This window comes from Meles meles, chromosome 2 (genome assembly GCF_922984935.1).
Source record: "Meles meles chromosome 2, mMelMel3.1 paternal haplotype, whole genome shotgun sequence".
Classification (NCBI taxonomy): Eukaryota; Metazoa; Chordata; class Mammalia; order Carnivora; family Mustelidae; genus Meles; species Meles meles.
Genome location: NC_060067.1, coordinates 185,917,290 through 185,942,865, shown reverse-complemented (window position 1 = coordinate 185,942,865; position 25,576 = coordinate 185,917,290). Strand labels below are relative to the sequence as shown.

The following is a 25,576-nucleotide window of genomic DNA, read 5'->3' as shown; positions in this document are numbered from 1 at the left end:
TGCACAGTTTCTACAATGTTTTATTCACAATGTCTACAATATAATCTCATCAGATATATGAAGAAACATACTCAAAGGACCATCAGTGGAGACGGACTCTAAGATGACCCAGATGTTGGAATCAGTAGACAAGAATTTTTAAGAAGCCATTATAACTCTACCCAAAAACAAATAAATGGGTAGAAAAGCAGTAAATGAATAGGAAATTTCAGCAGAAATAGAATCTATTAACAGTAGGATCAAATAGATTCTAGAAATGAAAAATAATGTCTTGAGATTTAAAAATCACAAGATGTGTGTAACAGCAATTTGGAGACGGTAAAAAAAAGTGAGTCAGTAAACTTGAAGATAAGAACAACTGAAATGATCTGAAATGTGAGCAGTCAAAAATATATAGGTGTAGGGGAGCTTTTTCTTTGGTTATTGTTTTTTATCATATATAAAGCCTTTTTGATATGGCTACTGGACCTGTAAATCAGGGGAATGCTTGACCAGAATCCATCTTGACTTTGACAGTGCTTTAAACAAAGTTTCATGACATCCTTTTGTACAAGAAGAAAAATGTGGACCAGACGACAATATTTAGATATATTATTCTTGACTCCTGTCACTCTGCCAGATTACCTTCACTGCTGTAATGAGGGTTGGAGTCAAATGTAATGATAGAAATTGGGAAGGAACGCTTATCTATTACCTGCGATTTTTTCTTGCTTTCCTCCTTCAGTAGCGCATAAACTCCATGAGGGCAGGCAGTGCATATTTTTAATCTGTATCTTCCCAGTTATCAGGACCTAAAATTAGTTTTACTCTCTGAAAAGGACAAGACCTGGGGGAGCTTGAGGGTGAGCATGGTGATAGGGAATCCAGGAATACACTATGTTCTGAAATTGAGGCAGAATGAATGCTTGTTCCAGGGAAATCAGTCAGCTGGCAGATGGTCTCAGGTACTGAGCTAGTGTGGGAGGCAAGACTTCAATCTCTCGAGGGTAGTGTTTCTCAAAGTATATTTCAGATCATTTGCTTCAGAGTTACATGGAGTGCTAGTTAAAATGTCAATTCTAGGACACAATCCTAGACTTGCTAAGCTGGCATCTTTATGGATCGTTCTTGAAAATCTACAGGTACCTCAGGTGATTCTTACATATATAAATTTGAACTACTATTTATTTTTAGGGGCTGGGAGCTGACAAAAGCAAGAAACAGACTAAGTCCAAGGGCAGGTGTCAGAAACTTGGCAGTTACTATCTTGGGCTGGAAATTTTTTTTTTTTTTTTTATGGGGGCTGCTGTCCTGTGCCTTGTGTGATGTTAAGCAGCATTCCCAGTCTGTAACCCTAAATGCCAGTAGCACCCCCTCTCTCAGCTGTGACAACCAAAAATGTCTCCAGACATTGTGCAATGCCCCTTAGAGGCACACTGGTCTCTGGTTGAGAACCACTGCTTTCAGCTGTCCAAGTCGTAAGCATGTTCCTAGCCCAAGGATCAGAGGAAAAAGAACACAAGATGGGGGGCTGGGGGGAAACCAGCTACTGAACTGGAATGACAATTTAGGACTAGATTTACAGCAAGAGCTCCTTTATAAGGTTGGTACTGGTAAGCTTACCTTACTTGCTGGAGAGTGGCTGTCTAACTCCAGAGCTAGTGACCAATGGAATACAATGGCTGAGAACTAGACAGGTCTGGCACTTAGGCCAGGTCTCAATCCTGGCTGTGCATCATCCATGGGGAAAAACATAGAGATGCATCAGCCAGACTTAGTCCTTCTGAAGCAGAATTCCCAGAGGTGAAGCCCAGGCATCTGGAACACTCACAGGGTCAGGTGACATCTGGAATACTGTGTTCAGGAATTCAGAGAGACACAGGCTAGGAATACAAGTGTCTCAGAATAGCAGACCTCAGCAATGTATAGTATCTGAACCTCTTTAATAGCTCCATTCTCATCCTATCCTGTCTCTATGTAGGGAATTTTCCCAATTTTCTTCTTATTCTCCATTCAGAGCCTACCTCTCTTTTGTAATGTTTCTTATTCCCATCCTACTGCCTAATAACTGATTTCTTTCTCTTTTCCCACCCACTTTGTTTGATATCTGTTTGGCTTGTGTGATTTGGATGATATTTAGGAGGCAAAATCAAAGCCTTGTTGACTGGATTGGGAGCTTCTAACTTCCTTTTAAAGGTCCTAATTAAGCATCAGTGGTATAAAGTAATATAAAGTAAGACTGTAAAGAGATTCCATAAGCTGCACAAGACACACAAAGTTCACAGAGTATCATCTCTTGCTTTATGACAGAAAACCTAGAAAAGAGAAAAGATTCTATGGCATGTTCAGTGTGTACTCTGTTTCAATTCCATGTGAAACACTACAATTAACTAAAAAGTACACCCATGGGGACTCTCCATTAAACTTGATTCATCTTGTTTAAACTAGCTCTAGTTCAGCAATAATTCCCTAACAGCCTAAGAGCTCTGTAAAAACACTTCCACTGATTATTTTATTCAGAAAAAAACAAATAGGAGAAGAAAGAAACACAATTCTGGTCATTTGCAGTATCTATCAGCTTTCAATTTGGCTCTCCTGTTTAAACAAAGACAAATGATAAAAATTATGTAACACATGCCATACATAGTCAACTACTAAATATATATGCACACTCAGAAATTGTGTTTTCAATTTTGGTTATTGCCATACTACTTATATTAAAATATTTTAATTAAAATTAACTTTTCAATATTGTTTCATGCTAAATATGTTCTTCTCTTATGAAAGTTTTTCATAATCTTTAAGAAATGTTGCCTAAGAGCTTTTTCAATCCACAATAGCAATTTTAATTGCCTCTGAATTTAAGCATGCCCTAAACTTCTATTTAATAGGGTGGCAATGTTCTATTTTCATGAATGATAAAAGTTAACAAGACATACAACTTATTTCTTTTGTGTCCATATCCTGATTTTTTTTTTAACATCCTATTCTTGATTTCTTAAAAATAAATACATACTTGATATAAAATTCTTATATCACTTACTAACTTCTGGTAATAAGTCGATCAACTAGTTAAGAAGAAATAGGATAAGCATTATCTTTATCAGTAGTGTGAAGAAATGTTTTAGGACTAATTTTGCAACATAGGTCTTGAAGGAGTGGCAGATTACCAAATTCTTTTTCAATCTGGCACTTATTTATGGTTATAAACTTACAGCTTAACCTCTCTACCATTTTTTTGTTATAGATCTAAGACATTATTTACCTAAATAAGAATAGTATTAGATAAATATTAACAATGTGCTGTGATAAATGAAGTATGCTGTGCACACTGCTAAATTCAACTTAATGAAAATGCTTCAATTTTATTTCATTTTATACTTAGTAATTTTTAAACTTATCTGTCTTTATCTCATTTTTAGGAACCTATACTATTCTACTAGAACCCACTAAGTTTTGAAATTAAACTACTTCTTTCTAGCCCTTCTAAATAGTATAAAAAGTTGTTGTTAAATAAATTTATAAAGGGGTTTCAGTCAAACCTGAATGTCTTACAACAAAATATGTAAGTTTTTGGAATTTGGCTACTACTAGATATTGTTTCCTGGGTGATCTTTTCCTAGACTTATGATGTCCTTTTTAGGTAATATTACTATGTTCATAAATTAGGAGACAAAAATTTAAGAACAGTAATATTTGAAAAAGAACACTGATTATGTATATGCCATTTCTATTGGATCCTGAAAATAGTTGGAAATAAGTAAAAATATACCTACCTGTCCAGAAGTGTTTCATGCAAAAATCCATCTTTCCGGGCCTTTTTGAGAATTTTACTGTCTTCTTTACTTATTTTAAGTTTGTGGTCTTGGAAGCTCTGAAATTTCTTTCTGTTAAGAAAATGCCTTTCTTGAAAATCATCTCAAACTTTGATTATACATGTTTACTCTTGAATTTACAAATTTTTTAAAGTTTTTCATTTATTTAAACAAAACAAAAGGGCAGTTGTTTGGGCAGCAAACTACAAAGCCCCAGTTCCACTAAGGCATGTTGCTGGAGTCCCTGAATCCTGCCTATGGAATAACATTTGGTTGGCATTATGTACTGATAAGCTATAGTCATTCTATTAATGAATAGGGAGAAAAGACTAACCCAAGTGACTTTAGCTTTGAAAGTTAGCAGGGTAACTAGGAAAACTGAAGCTCTGTGAAAAGAAAAGCATTCAGCTTCGTTCTTTGTCCTAGAGTCTATTTTATGCTGCCCCTTGTCCTTCAAGTATTTTATTTTATGTGTCTTAAGGAGTACTTCGTTGCCAAGTCTGTAAAGTCTAAAAGGGAAAAAATACATACACATAATTGATTTCACACTGTTTAACATTTCCTTTGTCTTCTTCTGGAATATCATCTTTTTTCTTAGTTTCTCTTTCAGCACAGGATCTAATCTGGACAACAGAGATGAGAACCCAACAGATTATACATCTATCTTCCCTCTTCCCCACTTTACTTATTTCCTAAGAGCCCTGTAGGTGATTTTCTTTTTTTTAATATTTTATTTATTTGACAGAGAGAAATCACAGCCAGGCAGAGAGGCAGGCAGAGAGAGAGGAGGAAGCAGGCTCTCCCGCGGAGCAGAGAGCCCGATGTGGGGCTTGATCCCAGGACCCCGGGATCATGACCTGGGGATCATGACCTGAGCCGAAGGCAGAGGCTTTAACCCACTGAGCCACCCAGGCGGCCCCTTGTAGGTGATTTCTTACGCAAATGAAGAAAACAACTTAGCAATCAAATTCAGAAAAAGACAGGTTCTAGATATGTTTTTATTTATATATGTATAATTTATATAAATAATCGGTTATGTTTCTCTAGAGCATTTGCATCAGATATAAAGGATAAAATTATTTGAAAAACATTTTATAGATCAGGTCCTGCTGAGCAATTAGGCAATAATTTAATTAATCTGGCCTCAAAGTAAATATTCAAATTATCATATTTTTTATTTTTTATAACACTGAAAGTTTAAGATAGCTCTTTTAATTTGCATAGCTATTCCCAAATCCATTTAAACTTTTAACATGACACAGACTACTTTCACTTAATTGGAATCCACTCCTTTTAATTCTTCCTTGTATCCTCTTAAGTTGTGACAGATAATTACTATCAATGCTATAAACTGATATAGCAAGTAAGATCTACTGGTTTGGACAGGAAGTGGACATAATTCAGGCCCCAGGAACTGGCAATTTGCAACACAGAGGACAGAATTTACATCTCCAAGGATTTACATTTCCAAAGTGATCTTTGTGGCTCAGAGTCCAATTCCAAGGCTTCTTAGAAAGTGCTGACCAATGAGGCATGTCCTAGTGCTACCCCTGTGACAAGTTTGGGTAGCAGAGTCCTAGCAGACCTGGAGAAATTACTACTTTCCAGGGTCTGTGACAGTACTACTTTTGGCAGGAGGTAATGTGTCTGGGTAGGCTATAAAGGCGCATGGCTGATCCAGATTAGCAGAACCTATTAAGTAAAATGCAAGGTAGAAGGAGTTCTGGATTATCACTGCTCAGAGCTTCCAGGTACTTGACTAACCAAACAGACCCTGGGAAATGTGACAGATACTTATATAAAAAGTTATAATTAAATACACTACAGTTTTTTTCCCCATAAAGTACAAAATGCTGCACTTTATTTGCATTGTCTTCAAAAATCGTACTTTTAGGTAAGTGAGAAATCCACCAGCATTTTTCTAATGACCTGATCTTTTCTAATGAGAAGCAGTATGGTATAGAGGTCAGAGTAATTTCCAGTCAGCTGGGCCTGGGTACACATCCTGTCTCTATCCGATCTAGCTGTGTGAGTTTCATGACTGACTACAGCAGGTGAGGATACGAGGAGGTTCAAAGGCTCTCTCCTCATTGGTAAAGTTAAGATAATAGGTACCTCACAGAAATTAAAGAAGATTCAAGAAGACAATGCAGGAGTCACATTAGCAGAGTACCTGCAGCTACTGGCTTCTGTTTTGGTTTGTGTGTTGTTTTTTTTTTTTAAAGATTTTATTTATTTATTTATTTGACAGAGAGAAATCACAAGAGAGGCAGGCAGAGAGAGAGGAAGGGAAGCAGGCTCTCTGCTGAGCAGAGAGCCCGATATGGGACTCGATCCCAGGACCCTGAGATCATGACCTGAGCCGAAGGCAGCGGCTTAACCCACTGAGCCACCCAGGCGCCCCTGTGTGTGTGTTTTTTTTTAATGTAATTATAATTACATAGTTATAATTCTGTTTTGGGGACTTTTTCCTCAGATATACCTGTACACCTACAGAATGATGCCTATCCAAAGTTTTGTGTTACAGTACTGGTTCTAAGAGCAAAAGACTGGAAGTAACCTAAATTAGCATTTATGAGGAACTGACTAAATAAATTAGGGCACATCCCTAAAATGGAATATTATGTAGCTATTAAAAAAGAGAAAATTTTCTACATAGTTATTTATAAGGGAAAATCTCCAAGATAAAAACATTAAGGAAAAAAAGAAAAGTTCTAAAGGATTATGTGCAGGAGCCTAACTATATTGTAAAAAAGTAGAAAATTATGAACATATATTTTTATTAAGAACTGGTAGGCTAGAGAAAGATGGGAGTCATGTCTTTATATGCTTGTATTTTTAAGATTTTGAACCATGTGAACATATCTATTAAATTTTAAAATGTAAGCAAGCAAAAAAAAAGAAAAGAAAGTAGAGTTCTAAAAAGCATGTGGAACTACTCAGAAAAAGGTACTAATACATGGAGGTAAGATATAATAATTTCTCTAACACATGGTACAAATAAGCCATGAGTTATAGGATTTATAATTAAGCTTTTTATAATAAAGCTTATTTGGAGTATAGTATAAAAAACTATGCATTACATCTTTAAAGTAATAGCAAATGAGGATTGAACATTATTAAGAGATAGGGTCACATCATATATGTGACTGTATTAATCTATAGAAAAATTAAGAATAAAGCAATTTATAAAAAAGAACAAAATAGGTCACGATTACCTTTATCATTTCTTCTTCTCCTGCTGTTTTACTCTTTGCTTCTATATCACCTGCTTCATTGCATCTAATAAAGCAGCTATTTGAGGCCAATAAAGCCATTTTCCCCTATATAAAAAATAACAAAAAAGTTATAAGACTACTGCAAAAGAATTCTTAAGTCTTGAGAATGAAATGAATTCCGCCCCTTAGCCCCAAGTATAAAAGTAATCGGTAAAGAGAATTTGGAGAAAACACAGAAAATAAAAAAAATACAGAAAAGAAAACCAAAATTACCTATAACCTTACTACTCAAAAATAACCCAATAAGGGGCGCCTGGGTGGCTCAGTGGATTAAGCCGCTGCCTTCGGCTCAGGTCATGATCTCAGGGTTCTGGGATCGAGTCCCGCATTGGGCTCTCTGCTCTGCAGGGGAGCCTGCTTCCTCCTCTCTCTCTGCCTGCCTCTCTGCCTACTTGTGATCTCTCTGTCTGTCAAATAAATAAATAAAATCTTTAAAAAAAAAAAAAAAAAAAATAACCCAATAAATATTTTTAGTATATACTATTAGTAGGACTAAATTGTAACTAGATGAAATAGAATTGTTTCTTTCAGCCTTAAAGATCTATTGAGGATATAACTGAATTAGTTCTGTTTGAAAAATAATCAGCTTTTAAAGATAATAAAAAATTATATAATACAAAGTAATTTGCTCAAATAATAGTGTTTTAAGTAAGATTTTCTTCATAATTAGAAAATATAAAAATTTGTAAGAGCTAGCTTTTGGTGTTTTAGAATTTACTCCTCAGAACTTCAAGAATCAATGTCAGGGGCGCCTGGGTGGCTCAGTGGATTAAGCCGCTGCCTTCGGCTCAGGTCATGATCTCAGGGTCCTGGGATCGAGCCCCGCATCGGGCTCTCTGCTCTGCAGGGAGCCTGCTTCCTCCTCTCTCTCTGCCTGCCTCTCTGCCTACTTGTGATCTCTCTCTCTCTGTCAAATAAATAAATAAAATCTTTAAAAAAAAAAAATCAATGTCAGAGGGTTGTGGGCAGAAATGATGGTGGGCAGAGGTACTACTGCTATTGCACTATTTCCTCCCCCAGTTTTACTGAGATATAATTGACATAATCACTGCGTAAATTTAAGGGGTATAGCATAATGATTTGGCTTAACACTTACTGTGAAATGATTATCTTAATAAGTTTCAGTTAGCATCCATCATCTCATGCAGTTAATAATAAAAAGAAAGCATAAAAAGAAAACGATTTTTTTCCTTGTGATGAGAACTCAGGATTTAGTGTCTTAACAACTTTCCTGTATATCATACAGCAGAGTTAGCTGTAATAATCATGTTATACATTATAGTCATGGGACTTATATTTATCTTGTAATTGAAAGTTTGTACCTTTTGACCACCTTCTTCCTCTAATTCCTAATCCCAACACCTGCTACTCTGGTAACCAACCACAAGTCTGATGTCTTTTTCTGAGTTTTGTTTTGTTTTGTTTTTAAGATCCATATATAAGTGAGATCATACAGTTGTCTGTTTTTCTCTGATTTATTTTACCTAGCAAGGTCCATTTGTTGTTGCAAATGGCAAGATTTACTCACCTTTTATGGCAGAACAATATTCCATTGCATATATATATATAACACAATTTCTTTATCCATTTATCTATCAGTGGACATTTAGATTATTTCCATAATTACTCTTATAAGTAATACCACTATGAACATGGGGGTGCAGGTATTGTTTTAAGTTAGTTTTTTTGGTTTCCTTTGGATATATTTTCACAAGTAGGATTGTTAGATCTTATAATAATTCTATTTTTAATTTTTTGAGGAACCTCCATACTGTTTTCCACAGTGGCTGCATCAGTTTGCATTCCCAACAGCAGTACATGAAGGTTCCCTTTTCTCCACATCCTCCTAGCATTTACCTCATCTTTTTGAAGAGGGCCACTGGAACAGGCAGGAAGTGATACTTTACTGTGCTTCTGATTTGCATTTCTCTAATGACTAGTGATGTTGAGCATCTTTTCATGTACCTGTTGGCCTTCCATATATCTTTTCTGGGAAAAAGGTCTTTTGCCCATTTTTTAATTGGGTTATTTGTTTCTTTGCTATTGAGCTCTTTATATATTTTGGATATTAACCCCTTATCAGAGAAATGGTTTGCAAATATTTTTTCTCATCCTATAGTTTGTCTTTTCACTTTGTTGATTATTTCTTTTGCTGTGTTGCACTGTTTTTCAAGACCTTTTTAAGGTTATGAGTTCATATTGGTTTTCTTCAATTTAGTGGGTTATATTATTGCACTGTACTTTTGGGTTTTCTTTTTTTTTAGAATATGTATTCTCATTGAATATTCAAGACTATCTTACATTGACAAGAAGCTTATGAACAATAATAGCACTTACATCTTGAAAGACTGGTTCCCATTGTTCTCTTGGTCCAATTGCATCTGAACGCCCCACAACAAGTCCATCTGAATTAATACCTAGGTATTTTCCATAGCCAGATTTCAGGGCAATTCTTTAGATTAACAAAAAGGAAATGTTAAAAACTGAGAGCAAGAAAATTAAATATGGAACATAAAAATAATGTTTGTGTATAAAAATCCAGGCTAGCCATAGTCCAAATTTTCAAAAGCCCTGTGATATGTGGCTAGTGACTACCATATCGGACAGTGTAGTTCTATTTATATAATTTTATATTGTACTTATAAAGCTCCTATTACATGCTACCAAACTGCTTTCCTCTGTATCAAGTTAACATTCTCACCTCAAATCAGGAGAGTATCATTTCATGGATCTATTAACATTATGCCTTTTTAAAGAAAAAATTAGAATATCAGATACAGGAAAAATAGTATCCTATTTATCTTTTAACCACCATAAACTGACATTTGCGCTTCCTTTCCTTTTTAGGTTTTATCTTTTTGTCCATTTTTCTATTGGGATCTTACTGTTTTCCTTAGAGTTATGAATCCTGTACGTACACACAAAGAATAAAAACTCATTGCTGTTAATGCTGTTGCAAATATTTTCCTCATTTGCCTATTTTATATTTTTTGTTTTCAACTGTAAGTTTGAGTTTATTGATTTTCTTCTGCTTTTATTCTTTAAAAGTCTCTCAGGCACCTGGGTGGCTCAGTCAGTTCAGTGTCTGACTTCAGACACTGACTTCAAGTGATCTTGTGGTCCTGGGATAGAGCCCCACAAGCCCCACAGTGGGCTCTGTGCTCCCTATTCAGCAGGGAGTCTACTTCTCCTTCTCCCCCCACCCCACCCAGTGTTCAGTTGTTATCTCCAAAGTAAATAAATAAATTAAAAAAAAAAAAAGTCTTTCACTATACTTATTGGCCACTCAGATTATAGGAATGATAATCTTCATGTGATGTTTTTTAAAGAAAAAAATATGATTCGTAACTTTTAGCTTACCCAATTCCTTGTAATGCCAAGGGACCGATTTTATATTCATCTACAGGTTAATGATCGTAAAATACAAATCATGATCATGTTGATACAGCCAATTATTATTACTGAAATTCAATTTCTGTATGCACTACCCAAAGTATCATTCTATACTTTGGCACTGTGAGAATAAAAAAGGTCAGCTTATAAAATGATTGTAAAAACAATGAAATTCCTTTGGTCTTCATGACTATGTAACATTCTTTACTGATTTTAATAATATTCCTTTTTTTTTTTGTTTATCTCTTGACTTCTGACAATGAGTTTATGTATCATAGTAACATCAAACCAGGTTTTGTCTTATGTCTATTTTCTTTGCATGATCTTTCTAATCTATATCTTATTTGGTCTGTGACATTATTAATACTCATTTTTTTCTAGTCTAGTATTATATATTGGTAGGAATCACAGGGTATGTTTTTATTTGGAGCTTTCATTCTCTTTTTTTAAGATTTTACTTATTTGAGAGAGAGAGAATGAGAGAGAGAGATAGAGAGCATGAGAAGGGGAGGGTCAGAGGGAGAAGCAGACTCTCTGCTAAGCAGAGAGCCTGATGTGGGACTTGATCCCAGGACTCCAAGATCATGACCTGAGTGGAAGTCTCAACCAACTGAGCCACCAAGGTGCCCCGCTTTCATTCTCTTTCAAAGACACAGTTGTTACAAATGAAATTTAATAATACAGCATATATAAATGTCGTATTTTTAAAATGTCACAAAATATACTTTCAAAAAGATTGTTTTGCTTTTTACATCAAAATTGGTCTGTGGAATTAAGTTAGCTTACTTAATTAGCTGTATATAGAAATTTTTCGGTAAATAAAATTAAGTTAAAAAAATAAAAGGTGATTAATTATAGTTCAACTTACTTACCTGGAATCAGACAGTTTGACAGCTGTAAACTGCTCTGGAGGACTAGGGCCTTCATCAACTGTAGAGGAAAAAACATTTTAAAATAAATTTGACATTTGTTACCAATATACACGTAAAAATATTCTTCAGCTTTAAAAAAAGTTTTCTTTCGGGGAACCTGGGTGGCTCAGTCATTAAGTGTCTGCCTTCGCTCAGGCCATGATCCCAGGGTCCTGGGATGGAGTCCCACATTGGACTCCCTGCTCAGTGGGAAGTCTGCTTCTCCCTCTCCCATTCCCCCTGCTTGTGTTCCTTCTCTAACTGTGTATCTCTCTGTTAAATAAATAAAAAAAATATTTTTTTTAAAAAAGGGTTTTTAAAAAAATTAAATATAAGAATACAATAATATTTTGATATAATCGTAACACACTATTCAGATTAGAATATCAAATTCTACTTTATCTTCTCATAACTACAGTGTTAGTTTTACATACTTAATAGGTAAGTCAGCATGATGCTTAATCACTTATATTTTCTTTTTGTGTTTTTTTATAAAGTTGTTTTTTTTTTTTTTTTTTTTTTTTTTGACAGAGAGATCACAAGTAGGTAGAGAGGCAGGCAGAGAGAGAGGAGGAAGCAGGCTCCCTGCGGAGCAGAGAGCCCGATGTGGGGCTCGATCCCAGGACCCTGAGATCATGACCTGAGCCGAAGGCAGCGGCTTAATCCACTGAGCCACCCAGGTGCCCCTTCTTTTTGTGTTTTAAAATGCACTCGGTATATAAACAAGCATTCAATATTTATTTATTTATTTTTAAAAGATTTTGTTTATTTATTTGACAGAGAGAGAGACAGTGATAGAGGGAATACAAGCAGGGGGAGTGGAGAGGAAGAAGCAGGCTTCCTGCCGAGCAGGGAACCCGATGTGGGGCTCGATCTGAGGACCCTGGGATCATGACCCGAGCTGAAGGCAGACGCTTAACGACTGAGGCACCCCAGCTTTTAACATTTAAAACACTAAATGCTGTAACTTATTCAAGGGATGGTCATTCATACTTAAAGATACTGCTTTTTATCTTCTGATTACTTCATGTCTCATTAGTGCTTATTCTGGTGGACCAGAAGGAAATAGAAAACTTCAAATTGTTAATAATGTTCCAGGTTAGTTTTGGCAAAAGGTCTAAAGAATAAAGATATCAAATCTTTATTCTTTATTGAAAATTTCCCTTTCAAGTCAATTATTTATGTTGCATTTGATTTCAATTGATACTTTTCTGGAACCATAAAGAATGTTTCCACAGGCTTATAATGGAAAGAGGGATTTACCAATAATTGGTAAATATTAAGGAAGGAAAAAAGGGGAAGAGTCAAATGCAATGGATTTATTCCTTGTACTATACTTGAGATGTTAGAATTTGGCCTAAGGGAATGACTGTCATAAAATATATGCTTTTTAAAAATTTTTTTAAAAAATTTTTATTTGAGAGAGACCACAAGCAGAGGGAGCAGCAGGCAGAGGGAGAAGCAGGCTCTCAGCTGAGCAAGGAGCCCTATACAGGACTCGATCCCAGGAGCCTGGGATCCTGACCTGAATTAAAGACAGATGCTTAACTGACTGAGCCACCCAGGCATCCCTAAAATACAAAATTTAAGTGGTCTTTTCCATTCCATTGTTTCAACTAGACACAAACCTTCTTTATGTGGAGCTCCCAGTGTAAAAAGTCCATTGTCAAGTGCATGTATGTAGGTTCCTTTATCCATTTCAATTGCTATGGTTCCTGATATTTCGCCAAAGTTTGTTACTGTCCACCAGATTCCTAAAAAATAAAATCAATATTTTAAATTTAATTTTAGATTTGACACAAGGTTCTTATTTGATGTTCTTGTTGTTGTAACTTATTTTTTGAAACTTTTTATTTTGCAGTTATAAGAAATAATACAGAGAGATCTCATATGTCCTTTATTCACTTCTCCGGGTGGTAATATCTTACATAATTATTGTACACTGTCAAAACCAGCAAACTATCCTTTATACAAACTATGAACCTTATCCAAATTTAATCCATTTTGCATACATTCATTTGCATGTTTGTATGTATGGATATAGGTGACCACCACCCAAAATCAAGATTACATTCTTTTCAAAATATAAAAAAGCAGTGCATGTGAAGGCACAAAATGATGGAGAACAGTCTCTTTCATTTCTTCCCCAGCCATCCACGACTGCTTTCCAGAGGCAATGACTATTATAACCTGTCCCTTACATATCCCTCCAAAAAGACTTTTTTTTAAAAAAAAGATTTTATTTATTTATTTGACAGAGAGAGAGATCACAAGTAGGCAGAGCAGCAGGCAGAGAGAGAGGGGGAAGCAGGCTCCCTGCCGAGCAGAGAGCCTGATGTGGGGCTCGATCCCAAGACCCTGGGACCATGACCCGAGCCCAACCAAGCCAGATGCCCAAGCCACTGAGCCACCCAGGCACCCCCAAAAGACTTTCTAACATAGTATTCTTTTTAAATTTTTTTCAAGTTTTTATTGAAATTCCAGTTAGTTGACATACAGTGTAATATTAGTTACAGGTACAGAATTTAGTGATTCATCACTTATAACACTCTGCTTATCACAACAAGTGCAGTCCTCAATATCCTTCACTCATTTAACCCATTTCCAAGCCCACCTCCCCTCCAGCAACCTTCAGTTTGTTCTCTATAATTAAGAGTCTGTTTTCTGGTTTGTCTCTCTCTCTCTCTCTTTCTCTTTTTTCTACATTTATCTGTTTTGTCTCCTGAATTCCACATATGAGTGAAATCATATGGTATTTATTTTTTTCTAACTTAACATAATGCTCTCTAGCTCCATCATGTTGCAAATGGCAAGATTTCATTTTTTTTGTGATCTAGGACAGTATTCTTAACTATGATTTTAGATTAGAAACAATATGAGCAGAAACTATGTATTCTATATACATGAACAGAAATGGGTGTCTTTTTAAATTCATTTTAATGCAAATATAATTAACAAATGGTGTTATATTAGTTTCATATGTATAATATAATGACTCAGCGACTCTATACATTTCTCAGTGCTCATCAAGATAAGTGTACTCTCAATTCCCCTTCACCTATTTCTCCCATCCACCTACTCATGCTGCATATTCAATATAATCTCTATCAAAATACCAGTAACATTTTTCACAGAACTAGAATAATCCTAAAATTTGTATGGAACCACAAGAGATCCCAAATAGCCAAAGCAATCCTGAAAAAGGATTAAAGGATAAAGGAAAAAGGATAAAGCTGGAGGTATCACAATCCTACATTTCAAGATATACTACAAAGCATTATGGTACTGACAAATACAGACATACAGATCAATGGAACAGAAATGAGTGTCTAGAAATAAACCAACACTTGTACGGTAAATTAATTTATGACAAAGAAGGCAAGATTATAGAATGGGGAAAAGACCATCTTCAACAAATGGTGCCGGGAAAACTGGACCCCTTTCTTATACCATATATGAAAATAAACTCAAAATAGATTAAAGACTTAAATGTGAGACCTGAAACCATAAAATTTCTATGAGAAGACACAGGAAGTATCCCTCCTAATTCTTTGACATCAGCCATAGAAACGTTTTTCTTATATCTGTCTCTGCTGGCAAGGGAAACAAAAACAAAAGCAAAATTAAACTACTGAGACTACACCAAAACAAAAAGCTTTTCCACAGTGAAGGAAACCATTAACAAAACAAAGACAATCTATAGAATGGAAGAAGCTAGTTACAAATAATATATCCAAAAAGGAGTTAATATTCAAACTATATAAAGAACTTTTACAACTCAATACCAAAAAAACACAAATAATCCAATTAAAAAATTGATCGAGGACCTGAACAGAAATTTTTCCAAATAAGACATACAGATGGCCAACAGACACATAGAAAATGCTTAACATGACTAATCATCAGGGAAATGCAAATTAAAACCACAATGAGATACCACCTTACACCTGCTGTAATGGCTAAAACAAACAAAAAAAGACAATAACAAGCGTTGGAGAAGATGTGAAATGACATGGAGAAAAAGGAATCCTTGTAGGATTGCAAATTGGTGCAGCCACTGTGGAAAATAGTATGGAGTTTCCTCACAAAATTAAAAATAGAATCACTACATGATCCTGAAATTCCACTACTGGGTATTTACCCAAAGAAAACAAAAACACTAATTTGAAAAGATAGATGTGCTCCTATGTTTATTGCATCAGTTTATTGCTGGACTTTTTGTTCTGTTGATCTCTGTATTGGTATTATGCTAATACCAAACTGTTTTGATTAGCGTATTTTTGTAGTATTGTTTGAAATCAGAAGTGGGGTACCTCCAGACTAGTTCTTCTTTCTTAAGACTGCTAGCTATCTGGGATTTTTTGTGGTTCCTTACAAATTTGAGGATTGTTTGTTCATTATGTGAAAAATGTGAAAAATGCCACTGGAATTTTGACAGAGATTACATTGAATCTGTAGATTGCTTTGAGGCAGTGTAAGTATTTTAACAATTTAATTCTTCTGATCTGTGAATATGGAATATCTTTCCATTTATATGTGTCGTCTTCAAATTCTTTTATCAATGTCATACTTTCAATGTACAGATCTATCACATCCTTGGTTAAAATTATTCCTAGGTATTTTTGTCTTTGGTACAACTGTAAGTAGGATTAATTTTCTTATTTCTCTTTCTGGTAATGAAGTATTAATGTAGAGAAATGCAACGGATTTCTGTATGTTGATTTTATATCCTGCAACTTTACTGAATTCATTTATTAGTTCTAATGATTTTTTGGTGCAATCTTTAGGGTTTTCTATGTATAAGATCATGTCATCTGCCAATAGTGACAGTTTTATTTCTCCCTCTCTGATTTGGATGCCTTTTCTTCCTTTCTTTTTGCCTACTTGCTTTGGCTAGGGCTGCCGATACTATGTTGAGTAAAAGCAGCAAGACTAGGTATCCTTGTCTTATTCTTGATCTTAGACGAAAAGCTTTCAGATTTTCACTGTTGATTATGAAGCTAAATTGTACATTAGCTAAAGGAGAAATGTGTCAGTCATTAATAAGATATTAGATGACATTAGGAACTCTTATTAATTTTGTTAGGTCTGATAGTGATATACTCTTGGTATTAAAAGAGACGGCAGGGCGCCTGGGTGGCTCAGTTGGTTAAGGATCTACCTTTGGCTCAGATCATGATCTGAGGGTCCCAGGATTGAGCCCTGCTGAGCAGGGAGCCTGCTTCTCCCTCTCGTACTCCCTCTGCTTGTGTTCTCTCTCTGTTAAATAAATAAATAAAAATATTTAAAAAAAGTAAGAGAGCAAAACAGAAGGAAAGATAGTAAGACTGACTTTATCAGCACTGTGCATTTATATATATATGGGTAGAATGACATAATATTCTGTGTTATACTTTAAAATTCTTCAGAAAAAAAAAAATGGGGCCCCTGGATAGCTCAGTCCATTGAGCAACCAGCTCTTAATTTCAGCTCAGGTCATAATCTTAGGGATTGAGCCCCCGCAGTAGGGCGGGAGAGAGTCTGCCCGAGATTCTCTCCCTCTCCCTCTGTCCCTTCTCCCGCTCATGCACACACTCTCTCTCTCAAATAAATTTTAAAATTCTCCAGAAAAAAACTGTGCATAGGATATTATCTAAGAGTAAGCAAGTATGTAAGTGAAATAAGATTGGCAAAAGAAGGATCATTACTAAAGCAGGGGGTATGGACACATGGAAAATTCATTATATTCTCCTATCTACTTATGTATTAGTTTGAAAGCTTCCAGATTACAAAGTTTTTAAAAACTGAGTTTATCTCAATGCATAAGATTTCCTATTTATCTAAACAAGAAAGGCTTTTAATACCCAACAAAAAATTAGTAAAATTTCACTTATATTAAGTTGGAATTTTACCTAATTTCATATATACAAATTAACTCAAAATGGATCAAAGACCTAAATTTAAGAGCTAAAACTATAAAACTCTTATAAGAAAACATATGGTAGAAACCTCACAAAATGGGATTTGGCAATCATTTCTTGGATATGACACCAAAGGCGCAAACAACAAGAAAAAAATTAAACAAATCAGACTCATCAAAATGAGTAACTTTGGGGGCACCTGGGTGGCTCAGTCAGTTATGAATCTGACTCTTGATTGCAGCTTAAGGTAGTGATCTCAGGGTTGTGAGATTAAAGTCAGGCTCTGGACTAGGCCCGGAACCTGCTTAAGATTCTCTCTTTCCCTCTCCCTTCACCCCTCCCCCACATCCGTCTCCCTCTCTAAAAAAAGAAAGAAAAAAGAAAAACTTTTGTGCATCACAGGGCACTATCAAGAGAGTAAAAAGACAATACAGAATAGAAGGAAATATTTGTACATCACATATCTGATAAGAAATTAAGATCCAGAAATTAAGATCTGATAAGAAATTAAGATCTTAAAACTCAACAATAATAACACAACCCATTTCAAAAAATGGGTAAAGGACTTAAATAGGTATTTCTCCAAAGAAGATACACAAATGACCAATGAGCACATTAAAATTACTCAATATTGCAATTTCACTGAGGAAATATAGATTGAAATACTATTTCATACCCACTAGGATGGCTACTATCACAGAACCAGAAATAACAAATATTGATGAGGATATGGAGAAATCGAAACCCTTATGCACTTGCTGGTGGAAATGTAAAATGGTACAGTGACTACGGAAAACAGTTCTCACAAAATTAAAAATGGAATTACCATATGATCCAGCAATTCCACTTCCAGGTATATGTTCAAAAGAACAGAAAGCAAAGTCTTGAAGAGATATCTGAACACCCATATTCCTAGAAGAATTATTCACAATAGGCCAAAAGTGAAGTAACCTACGTGTTCATTGAAAGATGAATGGTTAAATGAAACGCAGTATATACACACAATGGAGTATTATTTAGTCTTAAAAGGAAGGAAATTCTGACACATGCTACAACATGGATGAACCCTGAAGACCTCACCTGATTTCAAAACATTATGAAATGACAGTAATCAAGACAAACGTATTAGAACAACAGACAAATCAACGGAACACAGAGTCGAAAATTATACCAACCCATATAAAGTCAGTTGATTTTTTACAGAGATATCAAGGCAGTTTAATGAAAAAAGAAAAATCTATTCAACAGTGGTGCTAGAACAAGTGGATATCATTACGAAAAAATGAAAAAGAACCCTGACCCATAATTCACTCCAGACCAAAAATTAATTTCAGATAGATCACAGATCTAATGTAAAAACTAAAACTGAAGTCTCTTACAGAAAATGTGGAAGAATTTCTTCATGACCTTGGGTCAAGCAACAGTTTCTCAGATTGAAGATGCAAGGTGGTAGCCATAATAGGAAAAGAGTAATAAATATGGTTTTATAAAAACTTCTATACACATATATCAAATCATTATATTGTATACCTAAAACTAATACTATGTTGTATGTGAATTTTACTATAATTGAAAAATAATCTAACTTTTGCTTTCAGAGAAATAACATTTAAGCAAATTAAAAGTCAAACCACAGACTGGGAGGGAAGATAGGTAACAGAACTATATTACTTCGTGGTGGGAGTATAAAATGGTGCAAGCACCTAGAAAATTCTTGGTGATTATTTATATCGCTAAATATCCACCTATTCGTTGGCATAGCAATTTCATCTCTAGATATCTACCCAAAATATTTACGCTAATTTTAGAACTGTTGATTTGCTATTTCAAAAAAAAGTGAGATTTTTCTAGACTATTATCTTTATCCCATTTCATATAAAATGTAAAGGAGCCAAAATTTATGAAATTTCAAAACGTGACTGGCCATATTTTTTTTGTTTTGTTTTCTTTTGTTTTAAGATTTTATTTATTTATTTGACAAGTAGAGATCACAAGTAGGCAGAGAGGCAGGCAGAGAGAGAGGTAGCCCCTGGCCATGTTTTAAGAGAGGAAAAAGTTGCTTTAAAGTATAGATGTGGAAAGGATCAGAAAGCAGGCTGGGTAAATGTGTTTGGGTCAGTTTATCTCTGGTAGCATTACAGGCTACCTTGATGTTTTGTTTAAGATTTTCATTATTTCATAATATATAAAAGAATCATTTTTACTGTGAGTTATTTTTACTGTTCCTTTGGGGACATACTTATCACTGGCTTCTACAATCAAAATGCATAAATTTCAGGGGTGCCTGAGTGGCTCGGTCAGTTAAGTGTCTGCCTTTGGCTCAGGTCATGATCCTGGGGTCCTGGATTGAGCCCTATTATGTAAGTCTGCTTCTCCTTCCACCCTTTCCCCTGCTCGTGTTCTCTTCTTTCTCTCTCAGATAAATAAAATCTTTAAAAAAATGCATACATGTTCAAAGAAAATTTGTGAAATACATTTAATTAAATAATATTTATCCATATCTGGCCTTTAAAATTATGTACCAGATCTGTGGGATATCAGGTAGTCTAATGAGCTATATTTCTTCTCTCTGTGCCTTGTCCTGATGATGAAAAAAAGGTATCAGTGACATCTACACTGCCAGGCAATAAAAGGAATCCATAACTTTAAATCATATTGAAAACTTTAAGAAAACTATGTATAGGTCACAAGTTCTTTTGAGTTTCTTTGAACTACTTATCCCTAAGTAGGAAAATATTTTTAAAGGCATCTCAACCAATGTTAACTTTTCTCAGAATAAAGTATAGGAAACCTACCAACGATATCAAGTTGAGTTTCTTCATCTTCTTCTCTTTTTCTCTTCTTCTCTTTGCTCTTTTTCTTCTTACTGCAGGAGATAATTTATATAGATGAGTTCAGAAATATTGATCTGATGTTAAGTATCTCAAGATGCAATCTTAGAAGAATCTTTTAAGCTGTACATAGATACATGAATTATCGATTTACAGTTATGTACACTGATATACTTTCTTATTTCTAATATTGAGAAGTCACTTCTGATCCTGTATGCACTGTGTTATAGTTAAGACAACAGATTCTGAAGTCAGACTGCCTTTTTAATCTTGATATTGTCATTTCTTAGCTCTGTGACTTTTGGAAAATTTACTCAATCTCTGCCAGTTTCTCACCTATAAAAGGAGGATAATAATTTAACTAAGCTCTTAAGGTTGTTTTGAGGATTAAGAGATGACCTGTACCTTCAGGTCATCTATGTTGCTGGTGAAAATGTAAAATGGTATAGAAAAAAAAATGTAAAATGGTATAGCCACTTTATAAAATAGTTTGGGTTCTTCAAAAATTTAAACACAGAGTTACCAGAAATGAAAACACATATCCTAACAACAGAAATGAAAACACATGTCCACATAAAAATTTTATTAGAATATTCAAAGCAGCATTATTCACAATAACCAAAAAGTGGCAACAACCCAAATGTCCATCAACTGATGAATGGAAAAACAAAACACGTTATATCTATACAACAGAATATTATTCAGCCATAAAAATAAGAGTACGAATAGATGCTACAACACAGTTGAAGCTAGATACAAAAGACTGCATACTATATGACTCCATTTATATGAAATATGCAGAATAAACTGATGTAGATGGAAATCAGATTAGTGGTTGCCAGGACTAGGAAAACAGTGGAATGGAGAGTAACTGCTAATGATTATGGGATTTCCTTCCCATGATGAAAATGTTTGGCAAATTGATAGTGCTGAATTTTGTCAACACATGAAGACCCACAAAATTGTACTTTATAGGGTGAATTTCTGACATATGTACTGTATCTCAGTAATTAAAAAAAAAAAAAACCCGAGTGCTTCAAAAAAAATGGTATTAAAAGTGCTTAGAATAGTTCTTGGCACACAGAAAGTGGCTGTGTGTGTTGGTAATGATTGATAGTTGTGAGAATTATAAGAAGGCACACTTGTTTGTATTCTCATCAAATGTAAGCTTTCAGAAGATGACTCTCCCCTCTCTCTTGTAAATTCAGACAGTACAAGTTTCGGATTTATTCAAGGTAAGTTCTTTGTGATTCCAGAACCGTAGGCAGAATTGCTCCTTAACGCTTCCTTTCATCTTACCTAAAAGTACTGAAAACTATCACTGAGACATGCTGAAATGCTTAATAATTGTATGAATAACCAACGCTAAGCAGATCTACCAGTTAAAAGAGAGATGGAGATATGAGTGAGCAGATACCTTTTCCTAAAACTCTAATAATTATAAATCACCACTACAAGCTTCTTGCTACTGACTCTACTTACTTACTGTACATGTTATCTCATTTAATCCTCATCATAATTCTTTTACAGTACCATCAATCTTTCCTAATGAATGAGTCCGTGTAAGCTCAAGGATATTAACGAACTTGCACAAACTGCAAAACTGGCAACTGGTGGGAATCCAGATTTGAGTCCATAGCCCTATCGAAACCCACATCTGCATGCTGTATTTAAAAATTAAGGATTTTTTTGGGGGGGGGAGGGAAACAATGGTGAAAATAAGTATCTCTAATAAAGGAAGTTATTGTTAAGATCTACATCATCAGACTAAGGCTGCGGACGTCTGGAGGGTCTTGGTTCCCTCATCAAGGGACCCAAACTTGTGGTTCCTGGGCTAGTGGTTCCGCTCTCCTGTCTCCTCCCTTTTGAAGGCGCGGCAGTCTGGGCGCATCTCCCGCGGCCCGTCTCTCCAGCTCTGTACAGGTACCCGGAACCGAGTCGCAGGATCGGTCCCTCCGGGACCAGAGGCCAGGCCTAAGGGTTGGGAGCCTGAGTAACAGCTCTCTAAGGCCTCCGTGAGATTCTCCACGGGGGAGGGGAGGCGAGGGCGGAGTGCTGTCAGAAAAAGGGCCAGTCTCCCGCACAAACTTTGGCCTTACCTCTTAGCCTTGGTTCCCTTGAGCACGAGTTTGGTGGACTTCACATACGAGTATTCGGCCATAGTTCTGGGGACACTCTGTATAAAGACGTGAGAGCTGTCTAAGGGCTAAATACCTCCACTGGAGAACGAACTGGCGAGGGAGAGCCCAAAATAATACTGCAGATTCCCTGAAACCGTACGCAACTGCAGGAGAGGACCTGGCCCTCTGAGTCCCTAGTATTTTTCACCCGACTCTCAAATTCTACTTCCTGTGTGCTGTCTGGGGCTACGGCAACCGCAGAGGGCCTCAATACATCAGGGTTCATTTGCTCTTCAGAACCGAACGTTCAAGCGTCCCTAAATGAGGAAACCTGGGGAGACGCGCCCTCTGGTGGACGCAGAGGGCCTAATAGGTATGGAACCTTTTTCTTTCTTTTTTCTTTTTTCTTTTTTTTTTTCTTTTTTTTTTTTTTTGATGTTAGTTTATGTTTTCTATTTATTTATTTTTTTTTCAGCGTAACAGTATTCATTCTTTTTGCACAACACCCAGTGCTCCATGCAAAACGTGCCCTCCCCATCACCCACCACCTGTTCCCCCAACCTCCCACCCCTGACCCTTCAAAACCCTCAGGTTGTTTTTCAGAGTCCATAGTCTCTTATGGTTCGCCTCCCCTCCCCAATGTCCATAGCCCCCTCCCCCTCTCCCAATCCCACCTCCCCCCAGCAACCCCCAGTTTGTTTTGTGAGATTAAGAGTCATTTATGGTTTGTCTCCCTCCCAATCCCATCTTGTTTCATTTATTCTTCTCCTATCCCCCTACCCCCCCATGTTGCTTCTCCATGTCCTCATATCAGGGAGATCATATGATAGTTGTCTTTCTCTTTTTTCTTTTTTTAATGGAGCCATTCTTGAGGTATCCTCCTGCTCGTTCTCAGGAGAAGGGCGACAGTTTGATGAGCAAGAAGGTGATATGACTCAATCAGCCATCCGGTTCTATTAGCTGTGAGCTGGGCCTTACTACCCGGCGCGACTGAGTGCATTATCGGGCCTCGGACGATTTACAAGCCCTTCCAGTTCCATAAACGCCTGTTGTATTATCTAGAGACTTGAGTAACGTACAAGAAACAAGTAGGGAGTAAAAAAATATAATTAAGTGCATAAATTTGGGCCACAGATTTCACAAGTGCTGTAGGAATTTGGGTGGAGGTGGGGCGGGAGGTTGACGGTGGAGGTTGACGGTGGAAACTAATGTAATCAGAGAAGTCTGTGTAGGATGGGTCTTTACCGAGGCTTTCTGTCTCAGTCACTGAGTATTTCTCCTGCCTGCTCCAATCGCTTCAACAGATTCATAGTTCACTTGCCTGATTCCATTTCCCCCCGCTTCCAAACCATCTCTGATAATGCTACCCAACTGATCTTTCTAGAGAAATAGCTGATTATTTCCCTATCTAAAATCTATTAAAGGCTACCTATTACTTTCGGGAGGGAAAAACCTGGCATCACTTAATAAACTATTGACAGTCTGGCCTCTTTTCCCACCACTTAACCCTGCCACCTTCCTCAGTCACACTAAGCAGCTGGAAATGTTTGAATGCTCTCTCTTTGCTCCTGCTGCATGGCATGCTGCCCTATCCTCTTTCCCACGCTCTTCACTTGGCACAGTTTTTCAACCTTGAAGACGAACTGGGGCATCATTTGCTTCTGTGAATATTAATAAAGGGAAACCTCACTAAAATGGAGAAAGGAGGAGAGAAAAGGAAGTTAGGAGGTGAAGCCTTACCACTCCACTTGAATTACAGGAAGAATTGCCAATTACAGAACCCCAAAGAAGAATCATCAGCATGAAAGAATTATCAATTACCAGCCCCTGCAAGGGAAAGATGTATATTGTGTCTCCTACCAGGTACTTCTACAAGATCTTCTACCGCTGTATTTCAGCCCATTAGAAACCATCATCACCTGGAATTCCGCCCCCCCCCCCCCCGCAATGGACTTTTGTTCAGAATAACCCCTCCCAGACTCCTCCTTCTTCCATGCAAAGTAATGTTCCTCTTCTTTGTTAAACTTGCCCATGGTTTTGCCATAGCTTGCATCTCCCGAATTATAAACCTGTTACTCCCTAATAAACCATTTTTGCTAGTAAAATGACTGACAGTTTTATTTTTCAGGTTAACACTCCAACAAAACACCATCCTCCAGCATCCTGCCTTTCTCATTCTGTAGCTAATTGTGTGCTTTTTCAGGGCAGAAACATAAGTAGCTTATTTTTGTTTCACGCATACTACAGTACTTGCCTCAAAGTAGACCCTGCATAAATGTCTGTTAACATGTTAAGATTCTAAAGCCTGAGGTGTACCTCTGGGATAATAAAGAGAGTGGAGCATTTAGGAGTGTGGCTTGATTAAATAGGAAGGGTTTTTCTACCCCTCCTACTTAAAAGGAAAAATCGGAGGAAGAAAATTGAAGGGTTATAGCATATCCTGGAGACCACTGGAGATCTATTCCTTATATATTTATCAACCATCTCTGCAAAGACACTGTATGCTTGGTGCTAAGATGGTGGCAACAGTATGGACAAAGGCAAGGAGCTAGATGAGGGCTGGGCTTTTCACAGCAGTGAATGGCCCAGTTGTAAAAGGCCCAGTTATTTGCAGCACAGAGCACGTACAGTATAGTGGTGGGAACCAGGATTGAGAAGGCACAGTGGGGGCATTTTCTAGCTGAAAACTTTGCATGAAGTCAGGAACCAGTTATGAGAGATTAAATTTCAGGGGATGAGATGAACAGAACGGTACTCTAGGATGGTTATTCGGCAGCACTTGGCCTACGTTGTGTAAGCCCTGAGCCTAGGCTTTTCTTTGTGTAATACAAGCAACTGACAAAAGATGGTTATCTCAAATAAAAACATTGCCAACCACAAGACTAGATAAAGACTCAGGCCACCGCATGCTATTCCTTTGTGATCTTAGTTGATTTCAATAATTGACCATTTAGATCCCTGTCTTTTCTCTTCCTGAGCTTTAAATTTGCACTTGTATGTTTTAAATTCCCTAAGAGTGAGCCTATAAAACCTTAGACCCTCACCCCTGGCTCCAATAAAAGCAGAACCCTCAGCCTGTGCACACGTCTGTGCTCGCCATGCCCTGTCCCGCTGCCCTGTGCAAACTTGCTGTGTGGCCCCAGCTGTGCTGTGTAATTTCCAGGTCTTATACTTCTGTTTTTTTTTTCAAAGTTTCCCGTTGTTGTTGAAGGGCATCTTGCAATCACATTAAGGAGCACAGTGGCTGGTCCAAACACAACACTGGGTATCAATATACTACGACTGGAACAAAAGAATGTGATGGGTTGTGTAAGTGATACCAAAACTCTCTTACTCAAGCTGCAACTCT

The 25,576-nt window shown here is 36.5% G+C and overlaps 1 protein-coding gene across 1 annotated transcript; it reads right to left on the bottom strand.

Annotated features, from left to right (window-relative positions):
- FRG1 (FSHD region gene 1) lies at positions 1 to 22,442 on the bottom strand. Its single transcript, XM_045997049.1, has 9 exons — positions 22,207 to 22,442; positions 20,072 to 20,142; positions 13,005 to 13,130; positions 11,338 to 11,395; positions 9,410 to 9,524; positions 7,013 to 7,117; positions 4,326 to 4,417; positions 3,756 to 3,866; positions 1 to 2,574 (listed from the first exon to the last, which is right to left on the bottom strand). The coding sequence occupies exons 1-9, from the start codon at positions 22,266 to 22,268 to the stop codon at positions 2,538 to 2,540; spliced, it is 777 nt and encodes a 258-aa protein (XP_045853005.1). The 5' UTR covers positions 22,269 to 22,442; the 3' UTR covers positions 1 to 2,537.
- Between the last annotated feature and the right edge of the window lie 3,134 nt (positions 22,443 to 25,576).